General features: G+C 45.4%; 1 protein-coding gene across 8 annotated transcripts in view; it reads right to left on the reverse strand.

Annotated features, from left to right (window-relative positions):
- Positions 1–26641, reverse strand: part of SMAD1 (SMAD family member 1) — a 118243-nt gene that overhangs the window by 26015 nt on the left and 65587 nt on the right. For 7 of the 8 annotated variants that reach the window (XM_060179005.1, XM_060179012.1, XM_060179009.1 and 4 more), the window contains 2 exons: positions 24068–24324; positions 17312–18756 (listed from right to left, as the gene is read on the reverse strand). In XM_060179005.1, coding sequence (XP_060034988.1) covers positions 18613–18756; positions 24068–24324 — 401 coding nt within the window. In that variant the 3' untranslated portion in view covers positions 17312–18612. Of the gene's footprint in view, positions 1–17311; positions 18757–24067; positions 24325–26641 lie in introns of those variants that run through there. The other variant, XM_060179011.1, reaches the window with a different exon arrangement.

Raw genomic sequence — 26641 nt, forward strand, 5'->3', positions numbered from 1 at the left:
AGCGGTTAAGCACAGGTGGCGCAAAGCACAAGGACTGGCGTAAGGATCCTGGTTCAAGCCACCCCACTTCCCGCCTACAAGGGAGATGCTTCACAGGCGGTGAAGCAGGTCTACAGGTGTCTGTCTTTCTCTCCCCCTCTATTTTCCCCTCCTCTCTCCATTTCTCAGTGTCCTATCCAACAACGACATGAATAATAACTACAACAATAAAACAACAAGGGCAACAAAAAGGAAATAAATACTTTTTTAAAAAAAGAAAGCCTTTTGCAGAACCATTATGCTGTCTCCCCAATCTTGTGGCACAAGCTTTGTAGGGCCAGGAAACACATAAAATGTGTTCACTCATTTTTCTTTACTGTGTTGCAATTTAAGGCAATTTTGAAAATACAATTGATAATTTTTATCATTATGAGAGAAAGAAAAAGGGAAGGAAGGAGGGAGGGAGGGAGAGAGAGAGAGAGAGAGAGAGAGAGAGAGAGAGAGAGAGATAATAAGAGTGCTGCTTAGCTCTGGCATGAGGTAGTGCCAGACCTGCAGTCTCTGGGACCACAGAAATACAAGGTTTATGCTCTAACAGGCTGAGCTATCTCCTCTAATGCAATTTTAAGGAAAGGATTAGGTCTGACCTCCTAATTCTGCCACAGCTGAAGAGGTTTAGATGAGGTGCTAACCTTTCTGCTGAAAGGACTATTCAGATGAGTCCTGAAAATGACGCCACCTGGTGTGTTTATCTCAACACCGAGTGTCAAGTGTCGGGGTAATAACTGGCAGTGAGAACATGAACACACAGCTCAGAGTCGAAAGTGGGAGAAACACAAAGCTTCTTCCAGATGAAAAAAATAATAAATCTGGCCTTTGAATTGAGATCTGTAGCAAACACCAGGACTTTCTTGCAGATGATGCTACCTAAGCGTTTCCATGTGTACACACACCCCCTCCAAAAAAAAAAAAAGGCTGCATTTGTAATTGCATCCATATTTCAAAGGTCTTGGAGATCAAAAGGGACTGTGTTCTTCCATCTGCATGGGGCATCCGCTGCTTCTCAGGGAGGGAAGACAGTGCACTGGGGAGGGAGAGACTTCTACCGACTCCCTGGCCCTGCCACAACCTGGTCCACTTTCTCCCTCAGGAGCAACCAGACATCACGGGAGAGAAGCATTTTCTGGGAAGCAAGCTAAACCACAGCAGAATTTTCAGTCTCTGTCCGTGGAGAGAGAGCCCACTCCTCTGGTGAAAGGAGGCCAGATTGTTGATGAAAACAGACATGCTTTAAGGGGCCAGGTAGTGGCGTACCTGGCTAAGTACTTACATCACAGTGCACAAGGACCCGGATTCAAGTCCCTGGTCCCCACCTGAAGGGGGACCATGAATGGATGGTCATGAATGGTGAAGTAGGGCTGCAGATATCTCTCTGTCTCTTTCTTTCTCTCTATCTCCACCATCCCCTCTCAATTCTCTCTGTCACTGACCAATAACAAATAAATAATAATAAAAAGATTTTTTTTTTTAAAGAAAAGAAAACAGATATGTTTTTAGGCAGATTTTTAGCTCAGGAGTGATCTACTGGACAATTCTTTTTTTTTATATTGATTTAATTATGAGCAACAAGTCCATTGGATAAGAGGGGTACAATTTCACACAATTCCCACCACCAGAGTTCTGTATCCCATCTGCTCCATTGGGAGCTTCCCTATTTATCCCTCTGGGAGTCTGGACCCAGGATCATTATGGGGAGCAGAAGGTGGGACGTCTGGCTTCTGTAATTGCTTCCCCGATGGACATGGGTGTTGGCAGGTGGATCCACACCCCAAGCCTGTTTCTGTAATGGACAATTCCATCCAACCCCTGCTTATCACAGCTGAAGAACATTCTGTCCCCAGTAGACTGTGCTGAATGGCCAAGGTCAGGACAGGACCCCAGGCTGAAAGAGGCTAACTGCCTTTCATTCCAGGCCCACTCTAGGCTCTTTCTAGTAGTTACTACAGATAAAGTCAGGGGAGCCCTATCTTGTCTGCAAATTGCCCTTCAAACACAGTCAAGCCCATTTTGTCTCAGGTGTGTTGTTGCAGACAGTCCTCTGCCCACCTTCCAGCCCACTTTGCAGTGCACCAGGATTCCACATAAGACTCCATTCAAGATGGCAGAGCCAGAAATGCAAAGAAGCTACATCGTCCCTTGCCACTGCATGAATATGAAAGTGACTAAAAGCATAAACATTCTTCCAGCAATAAAAAGAAAAGGTGACATGGGATCCCTCACCCAGTAAGGGAGAGCAACATATTTCTAGAATTTGTGAAGTGGCTGATGAGTAGTGACCTTGAAGCCAATGGGAGAAAAGCAGTGCCAATTAGAGAAGGCAAGACGGTTGACATTCGGTAACTACATAAATAGCTGGACAGCCAAGCTAACTACACGGACATGGAGCCCATGATTGTGGAGGCCAGTTTTGCAAGCTCTAAATCTCTAGGCCACATTATCAGAAGAGAAGTGATGGCAGGACTGAAACTGCAGGCACACACAGGTGTGTGGGTACTTAGAACTCATTGCTTAGTTCTTTTTTTAATATTTATTTTATTTATTTTATTTACTTAGTTCTTTTTTAAATATTTATTTTATTTATTTATTCCCTCTTGTTGCCCTTGTGTTTTTATTGTTGTAGTTATTATTGTTGTTAGTGTTGTCGGATAGGACAGAGAGAAATGGAGAGAGGAGGGGGAAGACAGAGAGGGAGAGAAAGACAGACACCTGCAGATCTGCTTCACCTGCTTCACAAACGACTCCCCTGCAGGTGGGGAGCCAGGGGCTCAAACCGGGATCCTTATGCTGGTCCTTGTGCTTTGTGCCACCTACGCTTAACCTGCGGCACTACAGCCCAACTCCCATCATTGCTTAGTTCTAAACAGATACATTGTTAGGACCATGTGGGTCAGAGCTGTTATTCTTACTAATTTATTTTGAAATATTTATTTATTTATTTGATAGAAACAAAGAGAAATCTAGAGGGAAAAGGGAGATTGAGAGACACATCAAGTACTGCTTCACCTGCAGGTGGGGACTGAGAATTTGAACCTGGGTCCTTGCATGTGAATCCTCTTTATTGACTTAGGATATTTATAATCAGCCTGTGGGCAGATCAAAGAAGACTTGACCCTCTGGAAGGAACACAGCGTAAATGCTATCAGGCTCATGTAGTGCAAATTTAGGCCCAGTTTCAAAACTGAATTGAATTGGGAGAATTTGGGAAAAAAAAAAAAAAAGGAAGGAAGGAAGGAAGGAAGGAAGGAAGGAAGGAAGGAAGGAAAGAGGATCAAAGTTGCTCTGTTGGTTGGGGAGACAGAAGAGAGATGTGGGGGCCTTGTGATTTAGCTAAATCTCCAGTCAGAGGAGGGAATTTCTAGAGCATAATGACCCCCTTGTATTCATATGCTCCCTGATGGCCTAGAGGCCAGAGAAGTCTTCTCAGGGGCAGGTCAAGTAGATGTGGTGACAGGTCCCCAGTCACTCTCAGTGTATCGTGTGTGTCTCCAAAGGGTCAGCTCAGAGGGGACAGCATGAGGAGGCCCCTGGAGACAAGGGCCCACTTATCAGCCACCCCCACTTCTCTTTGAGTGTCGCCCACTGTGGACCCAAACAAAGACCATTTTCCATCTTTCTCTGCTGGAAATTTCCCCCTTGGTCTTCACGGGTAGCCTCACAGGTAAGACAATGGCTTTGGTCGTTGAGCTGGAGCACAGTAAAGGAAACATCTAGAAAGTCCACAGTCCGAACCCGCCCCTGTCCTGTTCCCAGCTACAGGGAGAAGCCGTGTGAGAGAACACCCCCACACTTACAGGGGTGCCTTTTAGGAAGAGCAATTCAAATAACCTTTGGTCCTTCCATCTTCTCAAACGCTCTTGTCTGAATTGACTGCGTAAGATCTGGGGGTTGTGTGAATGTCGTGAACGTGGCTTCTCCTGCATCACTAACTGACCAAGCTAGAAGCCAGCCTCTCAGTGAAGTGGCAACCTGACTCATTTATTTCCTGAGAAGACAGAGCAAGGCCAGAGCACCACATGCTCTCCTGCAGTGCTGAGACTTGAACTTGGGGCCTCACTCAGGGAAAGAATATGCTCTACCCTGCTGAGTCATTTCCTTTCTGGACATGTCAGAATGACAAGAAAATGTTGAGCATTAATTGAATGTCTTCTTTTCTAAAGAGCAGCTAAGCTTCTATTCCGTGCCTGCCCTCATCCAGAGCTACTGATGCCAAGCCCTCGGGGTCACTGCCCCTCCGAGCAGGCTCCTGCCTCTTCCCTGGGGCTGCATTTGAGAAAGCTCTCTGGACTAATTTCTCTTTTAAAACTTGGAATTTGGGGCTGGATGGTGGTGCATCCACTTAAGCACACACATGACCAAGTGAAGGGATCCCGGTTCGAGCCCTGCTCCCCACCTGCAGGGAGGACGCTTCACAAGTGGTGAAGCAATGTTGCAGGTGTCTATATTTTTCTCTATCTCCCCCTGCTCTCTCAATTTCTCTCTCTCCTATCAAATAAAGTAGAAAGAATTGAAAAAAGGGGGGGAGAAGAGGGAAATTAAGTTGCTGGGAGCCATGGATTTGTAGTACTGGCACCAAGCCCTAGCAATCACTCAGGTGGCAATAAAAATATACAACAACAACAACAATAAATAAAAATAAAACATGAAAACTTGGAATTTGGGGCTGGGTGGTGTCACACGTGGTAGAGCACACAGACTATAGTGCACAAGGACCCAGGTTCAAGCCCTCAGTGCCCACCTACAGGGGAGAAGCTTTACAAACCATGAAACACTGCTACGGGTGTGCCTCTTTATCTCCCCCTTCCTTTCAGTTCCTGTCTCTATCCAAAAATCAATCAATAAACCGTAAACCTGGAATTCGTGTCACTCTGGGGGTTATTGTATCAGACACCCCACCCTTCAGGTGGTGGCAGCTCTGGGTGGCACTGTCCCAGGCCCCAAGCCCCAGGCCCCAGGCCCCAGGCCCCCAGGCCTTACTTCCCCCGGCTGTTTCCTGACCAGCCTGCTTCAGTGCCACATGAAATGCTGGCCCTCGCCAGGACCATTCACAGGCATTGGCGGAATGAGGAGTCAGGCTTGGCTCAGGAGTGAAGGACTGGAAGCAGGAGGGGGCTGCAGGTCAGAGGTGCCAGGCAGGCAGCAGGTGGAGGCAGTGATGGGGACAGATGATAGAGAGTTAGCTTCTCTTCCTAGCCTCCTCTTTTTGTATTTTGTGCTGTCAACTCGAAATTCTCCCCTTCGTAGTTCTGTGTCCAACTGTCCCTCTGCTACTGAGCTCTGCTCTGCATGTAGAGAGCCCCAGCCAGTGCCCCAGCCAGTGCTGCCCCAGCCAGTGCCTGGAATGCCAAGGCTTTATTTCTGTGTTTTTAAAATGCTCCTGTTTTCTCCCTCATGACCCTTCTCCCTTCCCCCGTCTAGCTTTTTTTTTCTTTTTTTTTTTTTTTAGAAATTCCAAGAGCAGAAGGACAGACACCCCGCAGCCAGCTGTACAATAGTGGCTTCTTTTCATCCCCTTCTGCAGTGGGAAGCCTTTTCTCCTTCCCTCCTCCCCTCATCTCAGTATCCCAGGGAGTTGTTTTCAGCAATAATTCCAAGCTTTCAGTCCACTTCCTTAAGGTGGCTGTGCTACATGGATAGAACCTCCTGGTCTTTTTCAATACAACTTAAAAAGTCAAGAGAATGGACACACCACATTAGACCGTTCTTGTCGTCTTCAGCAGCCATTGCTCCAAGGCAGTAAGTCTAACAAGGGAGCATCTTCTGAGAAACAGAGCCCCAGAAGCTCTTTGTTACTCTGCAAAGCCAGAGAGCCACGATGCTTCTCTTTCTAAAAGGGTAGAAGGGCAGTGGAAACAGGAATGTTTCCAGGCCACTTAGGAATGAAGAATTAAAATGCATTTCCCCTTTGAAAGACTTCAGCAGCTCAGCTCATGCACGGACACTGCAAGGCATTGCAATTTTAGACACATCCTATGAAAGCGCAATGTTAGTACCTCAAACACAACACAGTCATCAAGTGTGCATTCTGACCCACTTCCTTCCTCATCAAGTGTGCATTCTGACCCACTGCACACGTGGGAATGGAATTTCAAAGTGTCTCCAAAGTGTATGAGTGAGAAAGTGCCAAGCTCAGATAGCACTTAATTGTGCTGCATCTAGTTTCACCAGGTGGTGTAAAATAGATTGATCATAATAAACATACTATTCACCTCAGCCTGATAGAGGTACTCATTCTCATTACATTAACATCCAGATGTAATAGATCATGTGTTTCATGATATATAATTAATATATGATATAATACATTTATATAATCCTATTATATTTCATTCATGACATAAGAATAGTTTTCTTTAAATTTATTTTAGAGACAGAGAAGAATTGAGAGGGAAGAGGGAGATAGAGAGGGAGAGAAAAAAGACACCCGCAGTACTGCTTCACCACTTGGGAAGCTTCCCCCTGCAGGTGGGGACCAGCAGCTTGAACCAGGGTCCTTCTGCACTGTGACCCACGTGCTCTACCGGATGTACCACCACCCAGACCTAGAGGACTTTCATCAGTGTGAGAGTCTATTCCAGTGAGACTTCTAGAAGCACTCATTTCTCTGATGGAAGGACTACATGGCTGAGGAATGGGAAGATGCCAGGAGGTTGAGTTTTCTTTCTTTTAGCAGTATTTATTATCATTATTGTTATTAATGAATAAGATAGACTCATAACATCACTCTGGCATACACACAATGCAAGGAATCAAGCTTGGGATGTGGAGTTTGTAAGTCCTGTGCCAGCTCCCCAGCAGAGAGGTCAAGGTCTGTTGACTAGGCTCCCACCATGCAGACGTACTACCTAAACTCATGCAGGTGATGCAACCGAGGGTTTCTGCACTCTGTCCTGCTAGAGAGAACAGCGGGGACTCAGGAAGTAATGGCTCCAGGGAGCTCCACTATGCACGGGGCAGCAGGAGGGTGCAGGGGGTACCCCAGATGAGAAGGGAAGAGGAAGGAGCTGGTGGCAAGATCTGCAGTGGAACTACACAAAGCACTGGGGGGAAGGAGGGTGGAGCAAGGGCCCAGAGCCCGTGACCCTCACATACAGAACAAGCGCTCTCAAACCTGAGACCCAGTGCCTCACTAAAAAAATAAAAATTAAAAAAAGCATTTGGAGCAAAGGGAAATTGTATAATGGTTATGCAAAGAGATTCTCATGCCAGAGGCTCCAAAGCCCCAGGTTTAATCCCCTACACCATCATATGCCAGTATTCTGGTTAAAAAAAAAAAGCATTTGTACTTTCCCTCTTCCCATACAGCAATGAAATTTCTGTGCAGTAAGTTCATTTCATCTGGACTGTTACCGAATTAAAAAAAAAAATTAAGAAAAGTTGTCAGATTTCTGGAGGAAACATTTGAGGTGTTATAGATATTCATCCCCTTGTCAGCACTCTATAAACCAGGACCCTGCACGTTTCTTCTCTTCCCTTTCTTTCTTTCTCTCCTTCCTTCCTTCCTTCCTTCCTTCCTTCCTTCCTTTCATCTTTTGCCATCAGTTATCACTGAGGCTCAGTGCCTGCACTGAAATCCACCACTCTCAGCAGCCATTTTCTCCCCCTTTCTTTTATTCTGTTTTATTTGACATGACAGAGAGAAATTGAGAAAGGAGAGAGACACCTGATGACCTGCTTCACTGCTTACAAAGCTTCTCCCATTCAGGTGGGGAGTGGGAGCTTGAACCTGGGTCCTTGCGCACATGGTACTGTGTGTGCTCAACCAGGTATGCTGTCACCAAGCCCTTTTTCTGCACATTTCACATAGACCACTGAGTGGGATATCAGCCAAAGTCTTCTTCTTCTTCTTTTTTTTTTTTTTTTAGCTAGAGAAGCAGAGAACGTGTAAGAGAACACAGCACCAAAGCCCCCTTCAGTGTAGTGGGACCAGGCTGGAACTTGGGTCTAGCACAGGACAAAGCAGCGCACTATCCAAGTGAGCTATGTTACCACCCCCCCACCAACCCCAACTGCTTTTTACTTGGTCATGAGACCTTTATGATAAAGGTCCCACTCTGCACTGTGACACCAGCTGTGCTTCATATATAAGTGGCCTCGTCTCACCCCTCAACACACGAGCATCATGAATTAACTGTTACTCTCGAGTCCAGACTGTTCACATCAACCATTCCTTCTAGATAAAGGAGTCATTTTAAAGAACACTCTCCAGGGTCGAGGATTCTGCATTTCAGAGTGTTACAGGGGCATGCTTAGGCATGACTACAAGCCAGCACGTGTCTATAGGACAGGGAGAATCCCCATGCACGTGGAAGGATGTTGTACCAGACACAGCCTGTGCCTTCTCCAGGCGAGAGGGGATTGTCTGACATAACAGCCATTTCTAGATAAAGAACCGAACCAAGTGTGGCGTTTTTGACTTTGCACTGAAGTATGCAGAGCGGGCCAGGGCCCAAGCTCTGATAACCATCAAGAGGCAGAATGCAGGCCACCCCAGTAGCAGCTGCCCTCTCCAGAATCACACCCATAAAGGATGTATTGCACCCACGAAACTCCAGTCACTCTCCAGCAGTGAGAACCACGGAGGCAGGGCTTCCAGAACTACAGGAAGAAGGTTGGATTTGGTTCTGTGTGCCCTGGGAATTCACAGAAAGACTTTATGCTAAAAGGTGACCTATGCTGATGTGCATTTTGATAGTCAGCCCCGGATGCCATGTGGAGAATCGGTTGTAGCAGCAGCAGGAATGAAGGCAGGGAGAGCAGCCAGGAAGCTCTAGCTAATGGTGGCACCTCCGCCCAGAACTGAAGGGCCGAGGGGTGGGGAAGTAAATGGCTAGGTTGCAGGTGTCAGCCACAGGATCAAACTGAGAGAGATGAGAACAGTTTTGGGGCATTAAGAACTGGCTGGATGAGTGATGGTGGCAAGAGGAGAAGAGCATGAGGAGGTGGGACTCTTAAGTAGATTCTGACCAGGTTAATTGGGGATGACATCCATGGAGAGCAGTAAGAATGTGTAAGTTCCCCAAATGTGACCTAGCTGGAGACTCATCCGTGACTCAGTGGTACCGAGGGAACAGCCAAGGTCGAGGGACCATACAGCGGAGGTCCTCTTGCAGGAGAGGGCAGGTGGAGGAGAGCCCTGGGGCTCTCGACTCAGTTAAAGAAGCTCATCTTCTCTATCAATTATTCCACTAAGAGAAACACTGGCTATTTGACATGAATTTTAATAGGGACACTTAACGACTGCTGACACCAGTTCTGGCTTGTGAATAAACATTTTGGGACGAATTGTTTTCATTTATCCAAGAATGAGAGTGTGCTTCTTTCCCAATTTCAAGAGATTTCCCAACACATAAAGATTATTGGGATGCTACTTACAGAAGAAGTCGGTCATGCTTGGATGAAAGGCCACATAAAAAAGGGAAAGACATACAGACAGACAGTACATAAAGAAGAACTTAGGCTCATGCTCTCATGAATACCTACAGATGAAGTCATTGATGAGTAAACACTGGTCATCTACTGAGATTTTTCAGTTTAAAAACCATTCATATTTTCTTCTTCTTCTTCTTCTTTTTGACCACCATGGTTATAACTGGGGTTTAATGCCTACATGATTCCACTGTTCTCAGTGGCCTTTAAAAATATTTTATTTATTTATTAATGAGAGAGACAGGAGGAGGAAGAAAAGGAGAAGAAGCAGGAAAGGGAAGAGACAGAGAGAACGAGATGTCACTCTGGTACGTGTGCTGCCAGGGATCGAACTCAGGACCTCATGCTTAAGAGCCCAACGCTTTATCCACTGCACCACCTTCCAAACCACATGGCCTTTTTTTTCGAGTAGAGGATGAGAGACAAGGAGAGATAGAGAGGGATACAAATATATATAGGGGGGTAGAGAAAGGAGGGATGTCTGCAGCACTGCACCCCTCATGAAACGTCTCTGCAGGTGGGGACCAAGGACTTGAATCCTGGTCCTTGAGAAATGTAACACCTGTACTCTACCTAGTGTGCCACCACCTGGCCCCTAAGAATCACTTCTATTTTCTTTCACTTTATTAAAAAAAAAAAAAAGCTTGCATAATGGTTATGCAAACAGACACTCATGCCTGAGGCACCAAAGTTCCAGGTTCAATCCCCCCACAGCACCATAAGCCAGAGCTGAGCAGTGCTCTAGTAAAAAAATAAATAAATAAAGATTTAATATCTTTTTGTTCTATTAGTCTGTTTATTTTTTTTATTCATTCATTCTCTTTTTAAAGAAAGAGAAAGACAGAGAGGTAGAAAGAGTGAAAGAGATCACAGAATCAAAGCTTCCTTCACTGCAGTAGGGCTGGGTTTAAACCTGGGTCCAGTGTATGAACCAGCAGTGCGCTGTCCAATGAGTACCTTTGTATCTTCTTTTTTTAAAATATCTTATTCATTTATTTGTTCATGAAGAATGACAGGAGGAGGGAGAAAGAGCCAGATATCATGCTTCTGGGGATTGTACTAGGGACCTCATGCTTGAGAATCCTGTGCTTTATCTACTGCACCACCTCCCAGACCACTCTTTGTATCTTTTAAGCCAGAGAGCTAGAGACCAGGTCTAGGTTTCAAATATCTTTTCCACAGTTATTTTATTTTTATTAATATTTATTTATTCCCTTTTGTTGCCCTTGTTTTATTGTTGTAGTTATTATTGTTGTTGTTATTGGATAGGACAGAGAGAAATGGAGAGAGAAGGGGAAGACAGAGAGGGGGAGAGAAAGACAGACACCTGCAGACCTGCTTCACCGCTTGTGAAGCGACTCCCCTGCAGATGGAGAGCTGGGGGCTCAAACCGGGATCCTTCCGCCTGTTCTTGTGCTTTGCACCACCTGCACTTAACCCACTGCGCTACCGCCCACTTCCCTCTTTTCCACAGTTCTATTGAGATCATCAGCTCTTCACACTTTAAAGTTTCTGACAGCTGTAACTTGACTTATTACATTAGCACTCAAGTAGACCAGCATCAATTTAAAAACATTGTCACTGCACCAGCTTAACCAGACACGATGTCAACTATTATTCATGAGGCACCAACGCAAGTGACAGGCACAAGCTACAGGCTCCTAATGTTCACCACATCCCTCAGGAGTGTGCTTTACACTCTGCAGAGGGACCAAGCAGGTCTCCAAGGATCTGGAGAATTCCTCGGAGCTCCTCAGGGAGAGTTCAGGAGGAGGGATTTCTCCTCTAACTCCAAGCCTTTTCCTTCTCCCCAACTCCACCTTGTCTTTAGCCCTTGGGAAGACAAAAACCAGAGTCTGGGATCCGGACAGAACTCCCCCTCCTCCCCCCAGTCCCCTTTGGAAGGAAGATCAATGTCGCAAACCATTGGGAATGGCATCTTGGTGGTTCAGATTCTGGAAACCTGTCATCTCTTTGCTCTGAACCTTCCAGTGGCATTTACAAACCCTCTAAAGGTATGGAATTAATTGGTTGGTGGTGTCTCCTCCCTCTCAAGAGAACCTGAGCTAATTGGAGTGTCTAAATACATTCATTCAGTCAAGTGCCAAGGAGGGGAAGGACAGGTGACAGCACGGCAGCTAATCGACTCCACTGCATGCGAGTGAGTTATTCTTACATGGTGACTGGGCACGGGAGAATCCGCTGTGTGTTTAGGCAGACGCCCAGGGCAGAGCAGCTGCCAGCTCACCCAGTGAGGAACTGTGTGCTTCCCAAGTCAAAGAGGAACCTTTGCTGTCCTGACCGGTAGAGACAAAAATCCACACCACCAAAATAAATCCTTCCTCCAGAGGGATCAGCACAAGTCTGGAACATGAATCGCACAGAAAGGAGATGATTTAAGTGGAGGCCAAGGCAGACAGCAGGATGCAGATTCCCAGTGTAGGCACCAGCCTCCACCACCACCCCAACCCCAGCCCTCCAACCAGTCCGTGCAGAGGACTCTGGGTGGCCCCGCAGACCCCAGGTTCAATCCCAGCACTGCCATGTACCAGAGCTGAGCAGTGCTCTGGTGCCGTCTGTCCATCCTCCACCTCCCCCCTCCACCTCTCATATCAATAGATCTTAAGAACTGAAAAGAAGCTGGGTGAGAGAACTCAGAACAACTGATCTGTGGGGGCCAGCAGCACCCTAAGACACATGGTGGGAGTTACAGGCCTGACATTTGGAATGGCTGACATTCGAGGTTAGAAAAAGCCAGGCTGCCCCCACCTGCAGGGGGGTCGCCTCACAAGTGGTGAAGCAGGTCTGCAGGTGTCTTTCTTTCTCTCCCCCCTCTGTCTTCTCTTCCTCTCTCCATTTCTCTGTCCTGTCCAACAACAAGAACAGATGTAACAACTACAATAAGGGCAACAAGGGCAACAAAATGGGGAAAATGGCCTCCAGGAGCAGTGGATTCGTAGTATAGGCACCGAGCCCCAGTGATAAAACCCTGGAGGGAAAAAAAAGAAAGAAAGAAAGAAAGAAAGAAAGAAAGAAAGAAAGAAAGAAAGAAAGAAAGAAAGGAAGGAAGGAAGAAAGGAGGGAGGGAGGGAGGGAGGGAGGGAAGGAAGGAAGGAAGGAAGGAAGGAAGGAAGGAAGGGTGGAAGGAAGGAAGAGCCAGGCTGGATCCAGGAGTAAAGAAAGTGCTGATGAGGGTGGGCAGTGGAGCACCAGGTTGAGCATACATTTTTTTTCATATTTATTTATTTTCCCTTTTGTTGCCCTTGTTGTTTTTTATTATTGTTGTAGTTATTAATATTGTTATTGATGCCATCATTGTTAGGACACAGAGAAATGGAGAGAGAAGGGGAAGACAGAGAGGGGGAGAGAAAGATAGACACCTGCAGACCTGCTTCACCACCTGTGAAGCGACTCCCCTGCAGGTGGGGAGCCGGGGGCTCAAACCAGGATCGTTATACCAGTCCTTGTGCTTTGCGCCACTTGTGCTTAACCCACTGCGCTACCGCCCAACTCCCTGAGCACATGTTTTACCATGCTCAAGGACCTAGGTTCAAGTCCATCTGCAGGTGTGTGTGTGGGGTTGGGGGCAGGAAGCTTCATGTTTTTTTTTTTTCCTCCAGGGTTATTGCTGGGCTCGGTGCCTGCACCATGAATCCACCGCTCCTGGAGGCCATTTTTCCCCCTTTTGTTGCCCTTGTTGTTGTAGCTTCATTGTGGTTATTATTATTACCATTGTTGATGCTGTTCGTTGTTGGATAGGACAGAGAGAAATGGAGAGAGGAGGGCAAGACAGAGAGGGGGAGAGAAAGACAGACACCTGCAGACCTGCTTCACCGCCTGTGAAGCGACTCCCCTGCAGGTGGGGAGCCAGGGGCTCAACCCAGGATCGTTATACCAGTCCTTGTGCTTTGCGCCACTTGTGCTTAACCCACTGCGCTACCGCCCAACTCCCTGAGCACATGTTTTACCATGCTCAAGGACCTAGGTTCAAGTCCATCTGCAGGTGTGTGTGTGGGGTTGGGGGCAGGAAGCTTCATGTTTTTTTTTTTTCCTCCAGGGTTATTGCTGGGCTCGGTGCCTGCACCATGAATCCACCGCTCCTGGAGGCCATTTTTCCCCCTTTTGTTGCCCTTGTTGTTGTAGCTTCGTTGTGGTTATTATTATTACCATTGTTGATGTTGTTCGTTGTTGGATAGGACAGAGAGAAATGGAGAGAGGAGGGCAAGACAGAGAGGGGGAGAGAAAGATAGACACCTGCAGACCTGCTTCACCGCCTGTGAAGTGACTCCTCTGCAGGTGGGGAGCTGGGGGCTCGAACCAGGATCCTTATGCCGGTCCTTGCGCTTTGTGCCACGTGCGCTTAACTCACTGTGCCACCGCCCGGCCCCCGGAAGCTTCATGTTTAATGAAGCAGTGGCAGGTGTCTCTTCCTTTCTATCCCTCTCCTCCCTTAATTATTCTCAGTCCTATTACACAGAAAGAAAAAAAAGATTCTTTATAGTGGTGCACCTGGTTAAGTGCACATAGTACAGTGTGTAAGACCCTGGTCCCCTCCTGCAAGGGGAAAGCTTCAAAAGTGGTGAGACAGACCTACAGGCATCTCTCCCCTCTCAATTTCTATTCCTATCCAATAATAAAAATTCTTAAAATATTTATTACTATTTTCTTCGGAACACTGCTCAGTTCTCTGGCTTGTGGTGGTGCTGGGGATTGAGTCTGGACATCGAAGCCTCAGGCACTAGTCTTTCCGCATAACCATGATGCCGTCTCCCTATCTGCCCCACCCCCAAAAATTCTAAGTGGACTTCAAGTCATCTGCCATATCGTGACGACACTGAGCACACTACCCCCCACTCATCAAGAGCTCACTAGTAGCAAAAGCCTGGGGGTGCCACCCCACAGCAGGCACACCATGTTTAAGCATCCCCATGCAAACAGCCCAGTTTCCCCCCTGAGGAGGCCCACTGTCCGACCCACTGCACCCACCCCAGCTTGGTTGGCATGGTCAGATCAGCTCAGAAGCACCACCTCCTCTGAGAAGTCTGCCCTGACTCTTCCAAGCTGGGCTATTTCCTTCTGGGCCTGTCGCTGCCACAGGGTGATGTCACTGACTATCCCTCCTCTGTGAAACACAGGTTCCTAGAGGGCGGGGCCGAGGATTTCTTCATTTTTCTCACCTCACAGACTGCTGGCCCAGAATCGGTGCCAGTGACTGATTAGCAAGTGGAGCGACACCCACGTCTACAGACGAGCCTTTTGACCTGAGCCCCCTTCGCTGGCCTCCTTCAGTCAGTCACCTCGTTCAAGGGCAAAATCATGCCACTATCAAGCGCTAACACAGGTGGCCCCTAGGTTTCTGTTTTGCTTTTCCTGGGATGAGACAACCTCTAGTTGGTCAGGCAGTGGCGCACCTGGTTGAGTGCACGTTTCTTTCTTTTTTTTCACGTGTCAAAAATTGTATTTATTGTAAACCATTAGTCTCTCAAATAAAATCAATTTTAAAAAAGAATATGGGAAAGAAATAGTATTAAAAACATGGAAATCCTCATTGGGAAGAGTATAAGCCACAATTCTCTAGGCACAAGGACCGTGGTTCAGACTCCTAATCCCCACCTACAACAGGGGTTGGGAGGAGCTTTATAAGCAGTGAAGCAGGTGTCTCTCTCTCTCCCTCTCCCTCTTCTCAAATAATAATAAAAAAATAAGTAGATATATGCCACCCACAGAAAAAAAAATTCCTTTCAGCCCGAGGATTCCAAACAGGCTCTGGGCTAGGCTGACAGATAGAGCCTTGAGCAGATGCCACACACTACTGTGTGTGGTCATCCCTTCCAATGTCTCTCTCTAGAGTAAGGTGGCCAGGTGCTGGGGCTTCCCTGCCCACAGGAAATGGTCACACACTTCCTTGGGCTATCCATTTGCCCAGACGTTGCTGCCAATGGTCAAAATACTTCCCACCCTGAACCTCACCTCCCCAGAGCCCTACTAGGAAAAGATAGAAACAGGCTGGGGGTATGGATCAGTCTGCCAATGTCCATGTCCAGAGGAGAAGCAAGTATAGAAGCTAGACCTTCCACCTCTGCACCCCAAAAAGAATTTTGGTCCATACTCCCAGCAGGGGAGAATTGATAAGAGGGGAAAATGACCAGAGGGCTCTGAACTCCGGCTCCATCAGGACCAGGAGAGAGAAAAAGGAAAAAAGAAGGGACTTTGGACATAGCAATATGTGTAGGTGTGACTTGGAAAGGAAGAGAAGGTGGGACCTTACAAAGGGGGGTGGCATCAGATACAAATAGAGACAGATAGCTGGAGAAATAATAGTCAACCCTTATCTGCAACCTTGGGAAAACAGCTTCCAATGGAGGGATTAGGCATTTAGAATTCTGGTGGTAGGAACAATGTGAAATTATACTAGTTATAATTTTGTAAATCAGTATAAAATCATTAAGAAAAGAAAGTGAAAAATACTTCCTATCCTTTCCAAGATGCAGCCTTAACTGCCACGTCCTCTGGAAAACCTTTGGTTTCTACTCAGTCACATCCAAGCTTTGCAGTGGCTTCCATCCTGACTTGTTGGGGAAGGCTTATTTCAGTTTCTACGTCTGCAAACTAACAAGAGGAAGATTGCTAGAGTGGAATCCTCTCAATTTTTAAATCAGAGAGATCTGAGATAGATGTTCTGATTCCCACACAAGCTCAGTGACTTTAGATGAGTTATTTAGTTTCTGAGCTGATTTCATTGATGTAAAAAAAAAAAAGTGAAGCAGGGAGTTGAGAGCAGAGTAGTAACCTCATGTTCTTAGGAGGATGAGAGAGTGTGTGGAACCTCTTACATGAGGGTATAGCAGATACTTATGAACTTCCTGAAGGTTTCTCTCACTGGACTGTAAGCTCCCAGATTCCCACTCTGTTAATAAAATAATTTAAAGGGAGTTAGGTTTTCATCAAATATGTGCTGAAGTGAATCCCTTTAAGTTGTCTTCCCAGTCAGATTACATCTGAATACACTCACTCAATCTCTATGATACACCCAAGAGGTGCACAATGATACTCCCAAGTGTGAAGTCCCGAGTCTGAGTCCCAGCATCACATGTGTCAGAGTGATGCTCTGGTCCCTTCCTCCATTCCAAGACTCAGCTCTGACATGCATGGGTTTGGGTCACAAAGAAATCTTCTCTCCAGAGCTTCCTCCATAGGTGCCAGGATGATTTTGGACAAGGCAAGATGACACAGATATTTCTGCCTGGTTTTAGGTTTGTAGAATAAACAGGGTTTTGTGATAAAGGATTCTGGGGAAGACGCTTAACAATGGAAAGGAGAGTTGGGTGAGGGAAGAAGCAAAGATTCCTAGGCTGTGTCCCTGCTGGGCACAGTGTGTTGTGCTAGTGGGCTGTGGGGGGGACCAGGCTAGCCCCAAGGAGACTGGGAAAGGCAGCATTTCTCTTGTTGCATTTCTAGTTCTCTTTCCACCCCCCAAGGTCACAGCCTTTCATGGTTCTTCTTACATTCTCATCCGAGATCTGGAAAGAAGTTAACCGAGTAGCATCAGCCACAAAACTCTGCTGTAATTCTTCCCATTAAAAAACAAAACAAATGAAAAACCTCATACATTAAGATGTGAAAGTCCAGTTTTTGCTAGTTACTGTCTTTTTTTCCATTCTACATGCCTTCTCTTTTCAGCCCTACAGGGACTCTCCTCTTGTCACCAGCCAGTTTCTGTCTCTGTGTTAGCAATTTTGTTTGTTATGTTTGGCAAAGACTACCTGACAACAGCCCCTTAGCCCACACCTCATTGGTCCTGAAATCCAGGGTGTTGAGAGAGGAAACAACACATTTTTAATCAAAGTAAGCAATAATGACAGGTTTATTTAAAATTTCCAGTAGAGAAAACCCACTAGTTTTGGAATAAAAGTACTCATTGTACAAGACCGTAAGTGAATATAAAAGATTAGCAGAAGAAAAATAAAACCAAACACAGTACAAAACAATTTAAAACATCCTAAAGTAGATTTAAACAGAGATGTTCTTTAAATCCTCCAAATATTGAACAGAGCTACTAGGTTTGGCAAAAGTATTCGGCTGAAAAAGTAAAGCCCATTCCTGTACTGGAAACTCCATAAAAACGACGACTTAAGTTCAAGCACTCCTTGCGGTGTGTGTTGAATCACACGGAGGCAGCCAACCTCGGCACAGCAGGAGTTATTCATGTGTTCTCACAGTTCTCTGCATCACACAGCTACATAGCTGCTTTCTGGAGCAGATAAGATGGACAGTGTCAAAAAGAACGAACAAGAGAAAAAAGGCAAGAAAACGTAGGATCAAAAAAATCTCTCAAAAATAAGGAAAACACAGCAAAATCCAGACACAAGTTTGCTTCTTTAAAGTGACAAACTGAATTTGTACAATATTCTCTACATTTGCAGTTGTCAGTCCCAACCCCCCCACCCCCAGATACTCCTAAGCCCACTAGCCTAATCAATTCTTAGCTTCCAAATAATCTGTATGTACAGATATATTTCGCAAAGAGCATGTGCCTAGCATTATTCTGACAGCAGTATGGTCAGCATACAATTTTAGAGAGATTACTATGGATAGCATCAAGATTACCCTTTTACTTCAAAAACAAAGAAACAAAAATAATCATCACTAAACAAAATCATTTTAAAATAGGAAAGCCCTTGAAAAGGAGACTCAACAAGGGTTCTCAACCTGATTTAAAAAACAAACAAACAACAACAAAACAACAACAACACACACACACACTTCGGAAAGACGATTAATGCTCAGCTTCTGCCCAACGATGACCTTAAAGTGCCAAACACAAGCGAATGTCATAGGAACTGGTTTTTCCATAGGTGTTTTGTCCCTGGCTTGGCCATCTCTCTCCCTCCTTCCCGGTCCACAAAGTCCTGCTCAAGGTATGCATTCCTGGTGATCTCACAATAGCACGTTAGAATGTAAACGAGACAGGTTCTTGATATCAAAGGTATATCACCAAGGTTCTTAAGTTTCTGAATCCAACAGTTGGTCACAGAGGTCAAGTATTATCGAGGCTCCTTTGTCAGTTCTTGATCGTATACGACTCATCCATCCTTCAAGTACATGCCAGGCTCAATAGTTTTCAGGAGGCAGAAGCCTAAGGCCAGTTTAAGACACAGACGAGATAGGATTATGGGGCGAGCCCATCTGTGTGAGGACTTTATCCAGCCACTGGAGGGGGCCGTGCAGGTGGATCTCGATCCAGCAGGGGGTGCTAGTGACATCCTGGCGGTGGTATTCTGCTCCCCAGCCCTAGAAACAACACATGGCAGGTCACTGACCTTGTTAACCTGGTGGTTAGAAACTTTTATTCAGTGACATGGAATTCGCCTCATTGGACGCTCTCGGGGAAACTCCGGGTGCTCTGCGTGAGACAAAGGGTTCAAGAGAAGACACGTGCATGCGTGGCACGCAGTGTGGGGACGGGTATGCGTGGTTCTGCCAAGCTCATCAGTGGATTCCAGACTCAGAACTGCCCTATGGCTAGGGCGGTGGTACAACAGCTGAACAGGGGACTTGCATGCACAAGGTCCCAAGTTTGATCCCTGGGCCTGTATATGCCCGAGTGCTGCTCTGCATAACCCCCACCCCAACCTAACAAAACTTATCAAAAAAATTCTGTTCAAGAGAAGGAAAACAACCCTCTCCCTACCTCCCCCCAAAATCCTGGTTTTGGGAAATGAACATTTTAAAATATATCATTAGGGGCCAGCGGGTGGTGCAGCCAATCAAGCACACATGCTACAACACACAAGGACATGGGTTCAAGCCCCCAGTCCCCACCTGCAGAGGAGGAAACTTAGCAATCTGTAAAGCAGTGACGTGTCCTTCTCTTTTCTCCTAAATGGTATACAATACTGTATTCTGACTAGCCAATTTCTTTATTTTATTTTAATGAGAAAAGAGATAGAATACACATGGAGAGAGACACCAGAGCACTGCTCAATTGTGGCTTATGGTGGTGCTGGGGATTGAACCTGGGACCTCAGAACCTCAGGCATGAAAGTCTTTTGCAGAACCATTATGACGTCTCCCCAGTCCAAGGGTCCTATTTCTTTCTCCCTCTTCACTCTAAATTTCTTCTGTTTCTATCTAATAAATACATAAGTAAAGTGATTTAAAATAATTAGAATCGACTTCTGGCCCATTTTACTAAAGCCGCTCTTCATTTTCACTGTCCATCACGTTACTGATAGTTGTAATAGACGCATTGAATTCTCATCTTGTCATCAGGGACATAAAGAAAAAGGTATGGTGGACAAACTGACACTGTGTTTCTTTCCTTATTAGACCACTGAAGGTGCTCCTATCAGAGTTCTTGATCTTTCCATCTCTCGTGAGAGTGGCAGGAGTACACAAGTGTTTAAGCCATGATTAATGACATCTAATCCTTGCCCCGATCAATAGACTCCATTTTTCACTCTATGAGAAGGCAGCTTGCCGGAAGCGTTCAGAATTGCTGAATTAGGACACTAAGGTTCCAAAAAGAAAAAAAAAACAAAACAGTGATTTTTGCTTGGACCAGGATGTTCCAACCAACCTCTGCCTGATGAGAAATATCTGAGAGAGTGTTGGCTTCTGTTGATCTCTGCTACCTACCTGCCCCAGGAATTTCCAGAAATATATCTGAAATCAATTTGTACGAAGGAATTGTGCCATAGTAACTATATATATGTATATATACCTGTGCAATTATTCGTGGATCAACAAGCCACCAGAGAGAGGCTTTTCTATGGTGGGGGTATAGCTTAATGGCAATGCAAAAAGACTTTCATGCCCGAGGCACCAAAGGTTTCAGGTTCAATTCCCAACATCACCATAAACCAGAGCTGAGTAGAGCTCAGGTTTCTCTCTGTAGCTCTCTCATTAAAATAAATAAGCTGGGGCAGGGCAGTAGCACAGCGGGTTAAGCGCACATGGTGCCAAACACAAAGACCAGCTCAAGGATCCCAGTTCAAGCCCCCAACTCCCCACCTGCAGGGGGATCGCTTCACAAGTGGTGAAGTAGGTCTGCAAGCATCTTTCTCTCCCTGTCTGTTTTGCCCTCCTCTCTCCATTTCTCTCTGTCCTATCCAACAATGATGACAGCAACAACAACAAACAACAAGGGCAACAAAAGGGAAAAAACAGCCTCCAGGATCAGTGGATTCATAGTGCAAGCACTGAGCTTCAGCAATAACCCTGGAGGCATAAATAAATAAATAAATAAATAAATAAATAAACTGAACTCTCCTGGATTGTTCAGACATGGAGAATTTACTGTGCCAACAATCTATTAAGTAGATGCTTTATATTAAAGTCCTAGATGATCATCTTATAAAGAACAAAGCTGGCTACTGCTATCAGTCAAATGTTCTGTATCATGTTGCTAAGATGCTAAGTGTGATGGTCGCCGGGGCCTTATGGTAAAACACACCACGCTGCATAAATGGCCTGTCAAGTTGTATTGCTAATGCACGAGAAGCAGTTGCCCTTCATGCTATTAGCAAAGGTTTTACAGTAAAGTCTGTCTGTCCTAACTATTCTCCATGCCCAGCACCCAGTCTGAGTAGAGGAAACCAAGTGTCACCCCACCCTCGTAGCTGCCCCACTACTTTGCATTTAGACACATCCTGGACCATAGGCATCATGCCAGAGACGCACTGCTTTTCCACCTTTGTATTAGTTGCCTAGAAGAGTGCTAACATAGTTCCTGAATGATGAAGTCTAAATCATTCAGAATAATAACACTGTATCTGGGGCACTGGGGACCAAACCCAGAGCTGCTTACTTGTGAGACACGTGCTCTAGTACTGGCTTTTACCTCCAGACTAAATCCAGTCATTTCTCTCTCTCTCTCTCTCTCTCTCTCTTTTTTCTTTCATTTCTCTCTTTTTGATTGCCACTAAGATTATCACTGGAGCTTGGTGCCAGCATATGAATCCACTGCTCCTGGTGGCCATAGAGAAGACCGAGAGATAGAGGAGAGAGAAAGATACACACCTGCAGACCTGCTTCACTGCTCATCAAGTGTCCCCACTGCAGGTGGGGAGACAAGGCTCAAACCCGGGTCACTGTGCATTAGTGTGTGCTCAACGGGGTGTGCCACTGCCTGGCTCACTCTAGTAATTTCTTTAATGCATATCCTAATGTCATAAACACCTTGCATAGATGCAAAGATTTGTACATAAATATATATATATATATATATATATATATATATATATATATATATATAATTGAAACTGTAGAAGTGAGATCATGAGAACTGATTGGGTTCTTAATATGAAAGGACTTGAGAAGAAAGTAGCTTGGAACCTTAGAGAATCCTAAGTTCTAGAACAGTCTTTTAAGTACCAGACTCAGTTGCAAAGAACTGTTTTGAGTTATACTGTGAGGAAGCAAACACAAGGCGAGGATACTGACAACCTGCTAATATGATCTGAAGATGTAAGAAAAAATATTCAGGAACAGAGTATCTTTGATCTAAAGGATGGCTAACCAAGCGTGGTTCCAAAATTGCCCTCTGTAATAAATACATTACAAAACAGGTTTAACAACAAGTCAGATGAGCTTCTGAAGAAAGGACATAAAAGGTGATTGCCTCACCCTAATATATAATTAGTTTTGTTTCTCAAGGTAACAGAGGACTGAAATTTATCTCTTGAGAATTCAGAGGCACGTCAGTCGCTAGAATAAGTTACTGACTCAGGAAATTAAGTCAGGTGTTTGAAAAACTTTCTGTACACTTATTCTTACAGAGACAAATTGAAAGGGAAAGGGAATAGAAAAAGGGAGAGAAAGACAGACACCTGCAGCCTTGCCTCTGCACTGGTAAAGCTTCCCCCTGCAGGTAGGGGCTGGGGACTTGAACTCAGGTCCTTGAGCATGGTAATATGTATGCTACCAGGTGTGCCAATGCCTGTCCTCTTTTCATACATTTCTTTTAAAAAAAAAAGATTTAAAAAAATATTTATTTATTCATTCCCTTTTTGTTGCCCTTGTTTTATTGTTGTAGTTATTATTGATGTTGTTGTTGTTGGATAGGACAGAGAGAAGTGGCGAGAGGAGGGGAAAACAAAGAGGGGGAGAGAAAGACAGACACCTGCAGACCTGCTTCACCGCCTGTGAAGAGACTCCCCTGCAGGTGGGGAGCCGGGGGCTCGAACCGGAATCCTTATGACGGCCCTTGAGCTTTGCACCACGTGTGCTTAACCCACTACACTTCCACCCGATTCCCTTTTGTACATTTCAGTGGGATCTTAAATGTGTTTCTCAGAGGCAGCAAAGAGTTTCATGACTGAGCAATTGAACCAACTTTCTCCTTCCTCAGCCCTACAAGTACAACCACAAGCTAAGGCATCCATCTAATTCCCTAGGAGTCTGGGCCTCTCTGAATCACAACAGAACCACAGGTCTACCAGAACCACTCCAAAAAGAACCTGCAGATCAAAATGAACTCCCCCAGCGGTACACCCTTCTTTCTTTAAAAAGGGTCACCTGTTTATTGTTGAAACAAAAGCAACAAGTGTTACCACTAGCAAAGCCCTAAACTTGGGGCAGGAGGTAGATAGCAAAGAGACTCTCCTGCCTGAGGCTCCAAATTCCAGGTTTAATCCCTAGCACCTTCATATGCTGGAGCTGAGCATAGAAGAAGAAGAGGAAGGTTAGGGGGAGGTAGAAGAGGGGAAGAGGAGGAGGAGGAGGAAGAGAAGGAGGAAGAAGAGGAAGAAGAGGAAGGAGAAAAAGAAGAGGAAGAAGCAGAAGTAGGGAGAAGGGAGAAAGAAGAAGAGGGAGTCGGGCAGTAGCGCAGCGGGTTAAGCGCAGGTGGTGCACAGCACAAGGACCGGCGGAAGGATCCCAGTTCGAGCCCCCGGCTCCCCACTGCAGGGGAGTCGCTTCACAAGCGGTGAAGCAGGTCTGCAGGTGTCTATCTTTCTCTCCCCCTCTCTCCATTTCTCTCTGTCCTATCCAACAACGACGACATCAATAACAACAATTTTAAAAAAAAGGGCAATAAGAGGGAATAAGTAAAAAATATTAAAAAAAAAAAGAGGAAGAAGGAGAAGGAGGGAGAAGGGAGAAAGAAGAGGGAGATAGCATAACGGTTATGCAAAGAGACTCTCAAGCCTGAGGCTTTAAAATCCCAGGTTCAATCTCCTGCACCACCATAAGTCAGAGTTGAGTAGTGTTCTGGGAATAATAATAATAATAATAATAGAATAAATCATATATATGAAAAGTCCTAAACCCAGAAAAATATTAAGGGGGATAGAAGTGTCTATTCTACTGCTCCCATAAGAGATCAATTTCATTTGTAATGTTAAATGCGTAACATATTCTGATGAAATTACAAGGGCTAAAATAGCGCTGTCGAAATAAGAAAAAGTGATCCAAACTTGCTCCGCGTGGCATGGCAAAGGAACACCCTTTCGTTCAGAAGACAACATGGGTAAGCTTTAGCCGAGCCGAGACGCCCAGCGGGCTTCCACAGACACACACCAAGAGGTAACAGGTAGCCATGTTGGCAGGAAGCCCCAGCAGGCGTGCTAGACCCTCGCTGGCAGGCCGGGCCCTCACTCACCTTCACAAAGCTCATGCGGATGGTACACATCTTGGTGAGCTCGTAGACGGTCTCGAAGCCGTGGTTCACTGACTGGGCCAACAACTGAGCGAATTCTTGGTTGTTAAAAATTTTCAGGCTGCACCCGCTGGGGATCTTGCACACGGTGGTGGGGTGGAAGCCGTGGTGGTAGTTGCAGTTTCGACTCTGCACGAAGATGCTGCTGTCACTCAGGCACTCTGCGTAGACCTCCCCTCCGACATAATAAAGGTGGACGCCTGTGGGTGGACAAGACGGGACACTCAGTGCTCATTACGGCTCCCATACTCCTACTTTCAGTTTGCTGAGTTATGCACCCCATGTGGTTTCCATCTGGAGATCCACATGGGCTCTGGTTCATGACATCGATATTCTCAAAAGTCTTGCACGACTGATGAAATCACTGCCAACCAGAGCAGGTAATGAATGCAAACCCCAAAAGACAATATGCATGCCTGGCAGGTTTCTAGGAAATAATACAACAGGCAATCTCAAAATTCAGTGACCAAATGCAGCAGTTACATTCTGATAAAAGTCTAATGTGCCTCTCTGGCCACAGACTGGAAGCATATCTTGACTTAAAAAACAGAGCACAAAACTTGCTTTCTCATGGAATTCTGTATGTTTGTATGTTCTCATCACTGAAGCACTGTTGTACTATTTTGCAGCCTTTTTTATTTTAATTAGGACGGAGGAAAACTGAGAGGGAAGAACAAAGACATAAAGAGAAACACCTTCAGCACTGCTTTAACGTTTATGAACTCTGCAAGTGAGGACAGGGGGCTTGAACCAGGGTTCTTATGCTTGGGTAATGTGTGTGCTCAACTAGGTGTACCATCAGCCAACCCACTGTAGCAGAATTTTTAAGGCAGAAGAGAGGAAGTCTGAGGTGGTCCGGGAGGTGGCACAGTGGAGAAAGCACTGGACTCTCAAGCTTGAGGTCCTAAGTTCGATCCCCAGCAGCACATGTACCAGAGCGATGTCTGGTTCTTTCTTTCCCTCCTCCTATGTTTCTCGTTCATAAGTAAATAAATAAAGAAGAAAAAAAGATAGATAGAGAGAAAGAGAGAGAGAGAGAGAGAGAGAGAAAAGAGACAGAAATTCTGCGAGAAGTAAGATAAACTATTGACAGAAAGCCACAGGTGGAAGGATACTATTGCTGGGAGCTGTAAGGTCAGGGGTGGGGGTCAGGGGCTAGCAAACTACTGTGCATTAATGTCTATCTGATGTCACTACACTTCCACCTGCTCCAGACTCCTCCCTGTGAGATCTCAGTGCACAGGCAGCTGATCTGATCCAATCTTTAAAAAAAAAAAGGAGGGGGAAGGTTATGAAGGGCCACCCAGTAAACACAGTCACAGCCCACAAGGCTTTAAATGGTTTGCCTTGCAGGTAACTCTGGCACCCCTCAAACAATGCTAAGACTATTGTTCCACACAAGCTATTCTGTGCTATGTTTAGATGTACACACAACATCTAAGACTTCCCGAACACATAAACAGCAATCCAACAGAAGTCCATTTTTCTGCTTGCTATAAACAACTTAAAGGAGAGAGAGGGAGAGGGAGAGAGAGAGAGAGAGAGAGGGAGAGAGAAAGAGAATGTGAGTGTGTGCCTTTTTTCCTACTCTAAAACAAGAAATTTTATTTTAGAAAAATCAAGAAGGCGAACCAAGAACATCTAGGAGCAGAAAATCCAATCATCCCTTTAATGGGTGTAACTAACAGCTGTGGATAGTTTTGCATTGTCATTAAACTTTCTTTGTGAACATTTAAAATATTAATTAGCTACTCAGAGCTGGGGAGACAGCACAGTGGTTATGCAAAAGACTTGTACGTCTGAGGCTCTGAGATCCCAGGTTCAATCCCTGGCACCACCATAAACTAGAGCCGAGCAGTGCCCTGGTAATAAATAACTAAATAAGGTCCATGGAAGCACACACAGAACACTTCAGTGATTCTCTCCCTGCTGTTCATACTCGCTTTCTGCTGTTCTAACGATACCATGATAAAGGTCTTTGGATCATTTTTGATCATATCCTTGGGAGAGATGCCTGGAAATTAAATCACTGCGTCGAAGGCCTTTGAATCACTCTGCCAAACCACTTAGAGAATAGCTCAATCAATTTACCCCTCAACAGCCAACTATGAGTGCTCTTCTCACTTTACCTGGGCCAGTCCCGAGTCTACGGTTAAAATAAAAAGCTCCCTGATTTGCAGCTGTACAGAAATATTACTGTATTTTGCCTGTGAGGCTGAATGTTCACTCATCTGTTTAATACATGCATAGTCATTATTTTTCTCTCGTGAACTTACACTCATATTTTCTCTTTTATTTATTTACCCTGGGGGTTCTTGGGTTTGTATTCTTCTTCAATGAGCTGTGGCAATAGGAAAGATACTGGCAATTTCTTTCTAAGTATATTCCCTTGTTTTAACAATTTAGTCCAAGGCAATTTTTCTTCGACTACAGAATTTTGCTACCTCTAAGTAGTCAAGTCTCTTAGAAACTTCTCTGTTGCTTCACTTACTTACTTACTTATTTATTGCCACCAGG

The sequence above is a fragment of the Erinaceus europaeus genome, chromosome 19, assembly GCF_950295315.1.
Source record: "Erinaceus europaeus chromosome 19, mEriEur2.1, whole genome shotgun sequence".
NCBI classification, from domain to species: domain Eukaryota; kingdom Metazoa; phylum Chordata; class Mammalia; order Eulipotyphla; family Erinaceidae; genus Erinaceus; species Erinaceus europaeus.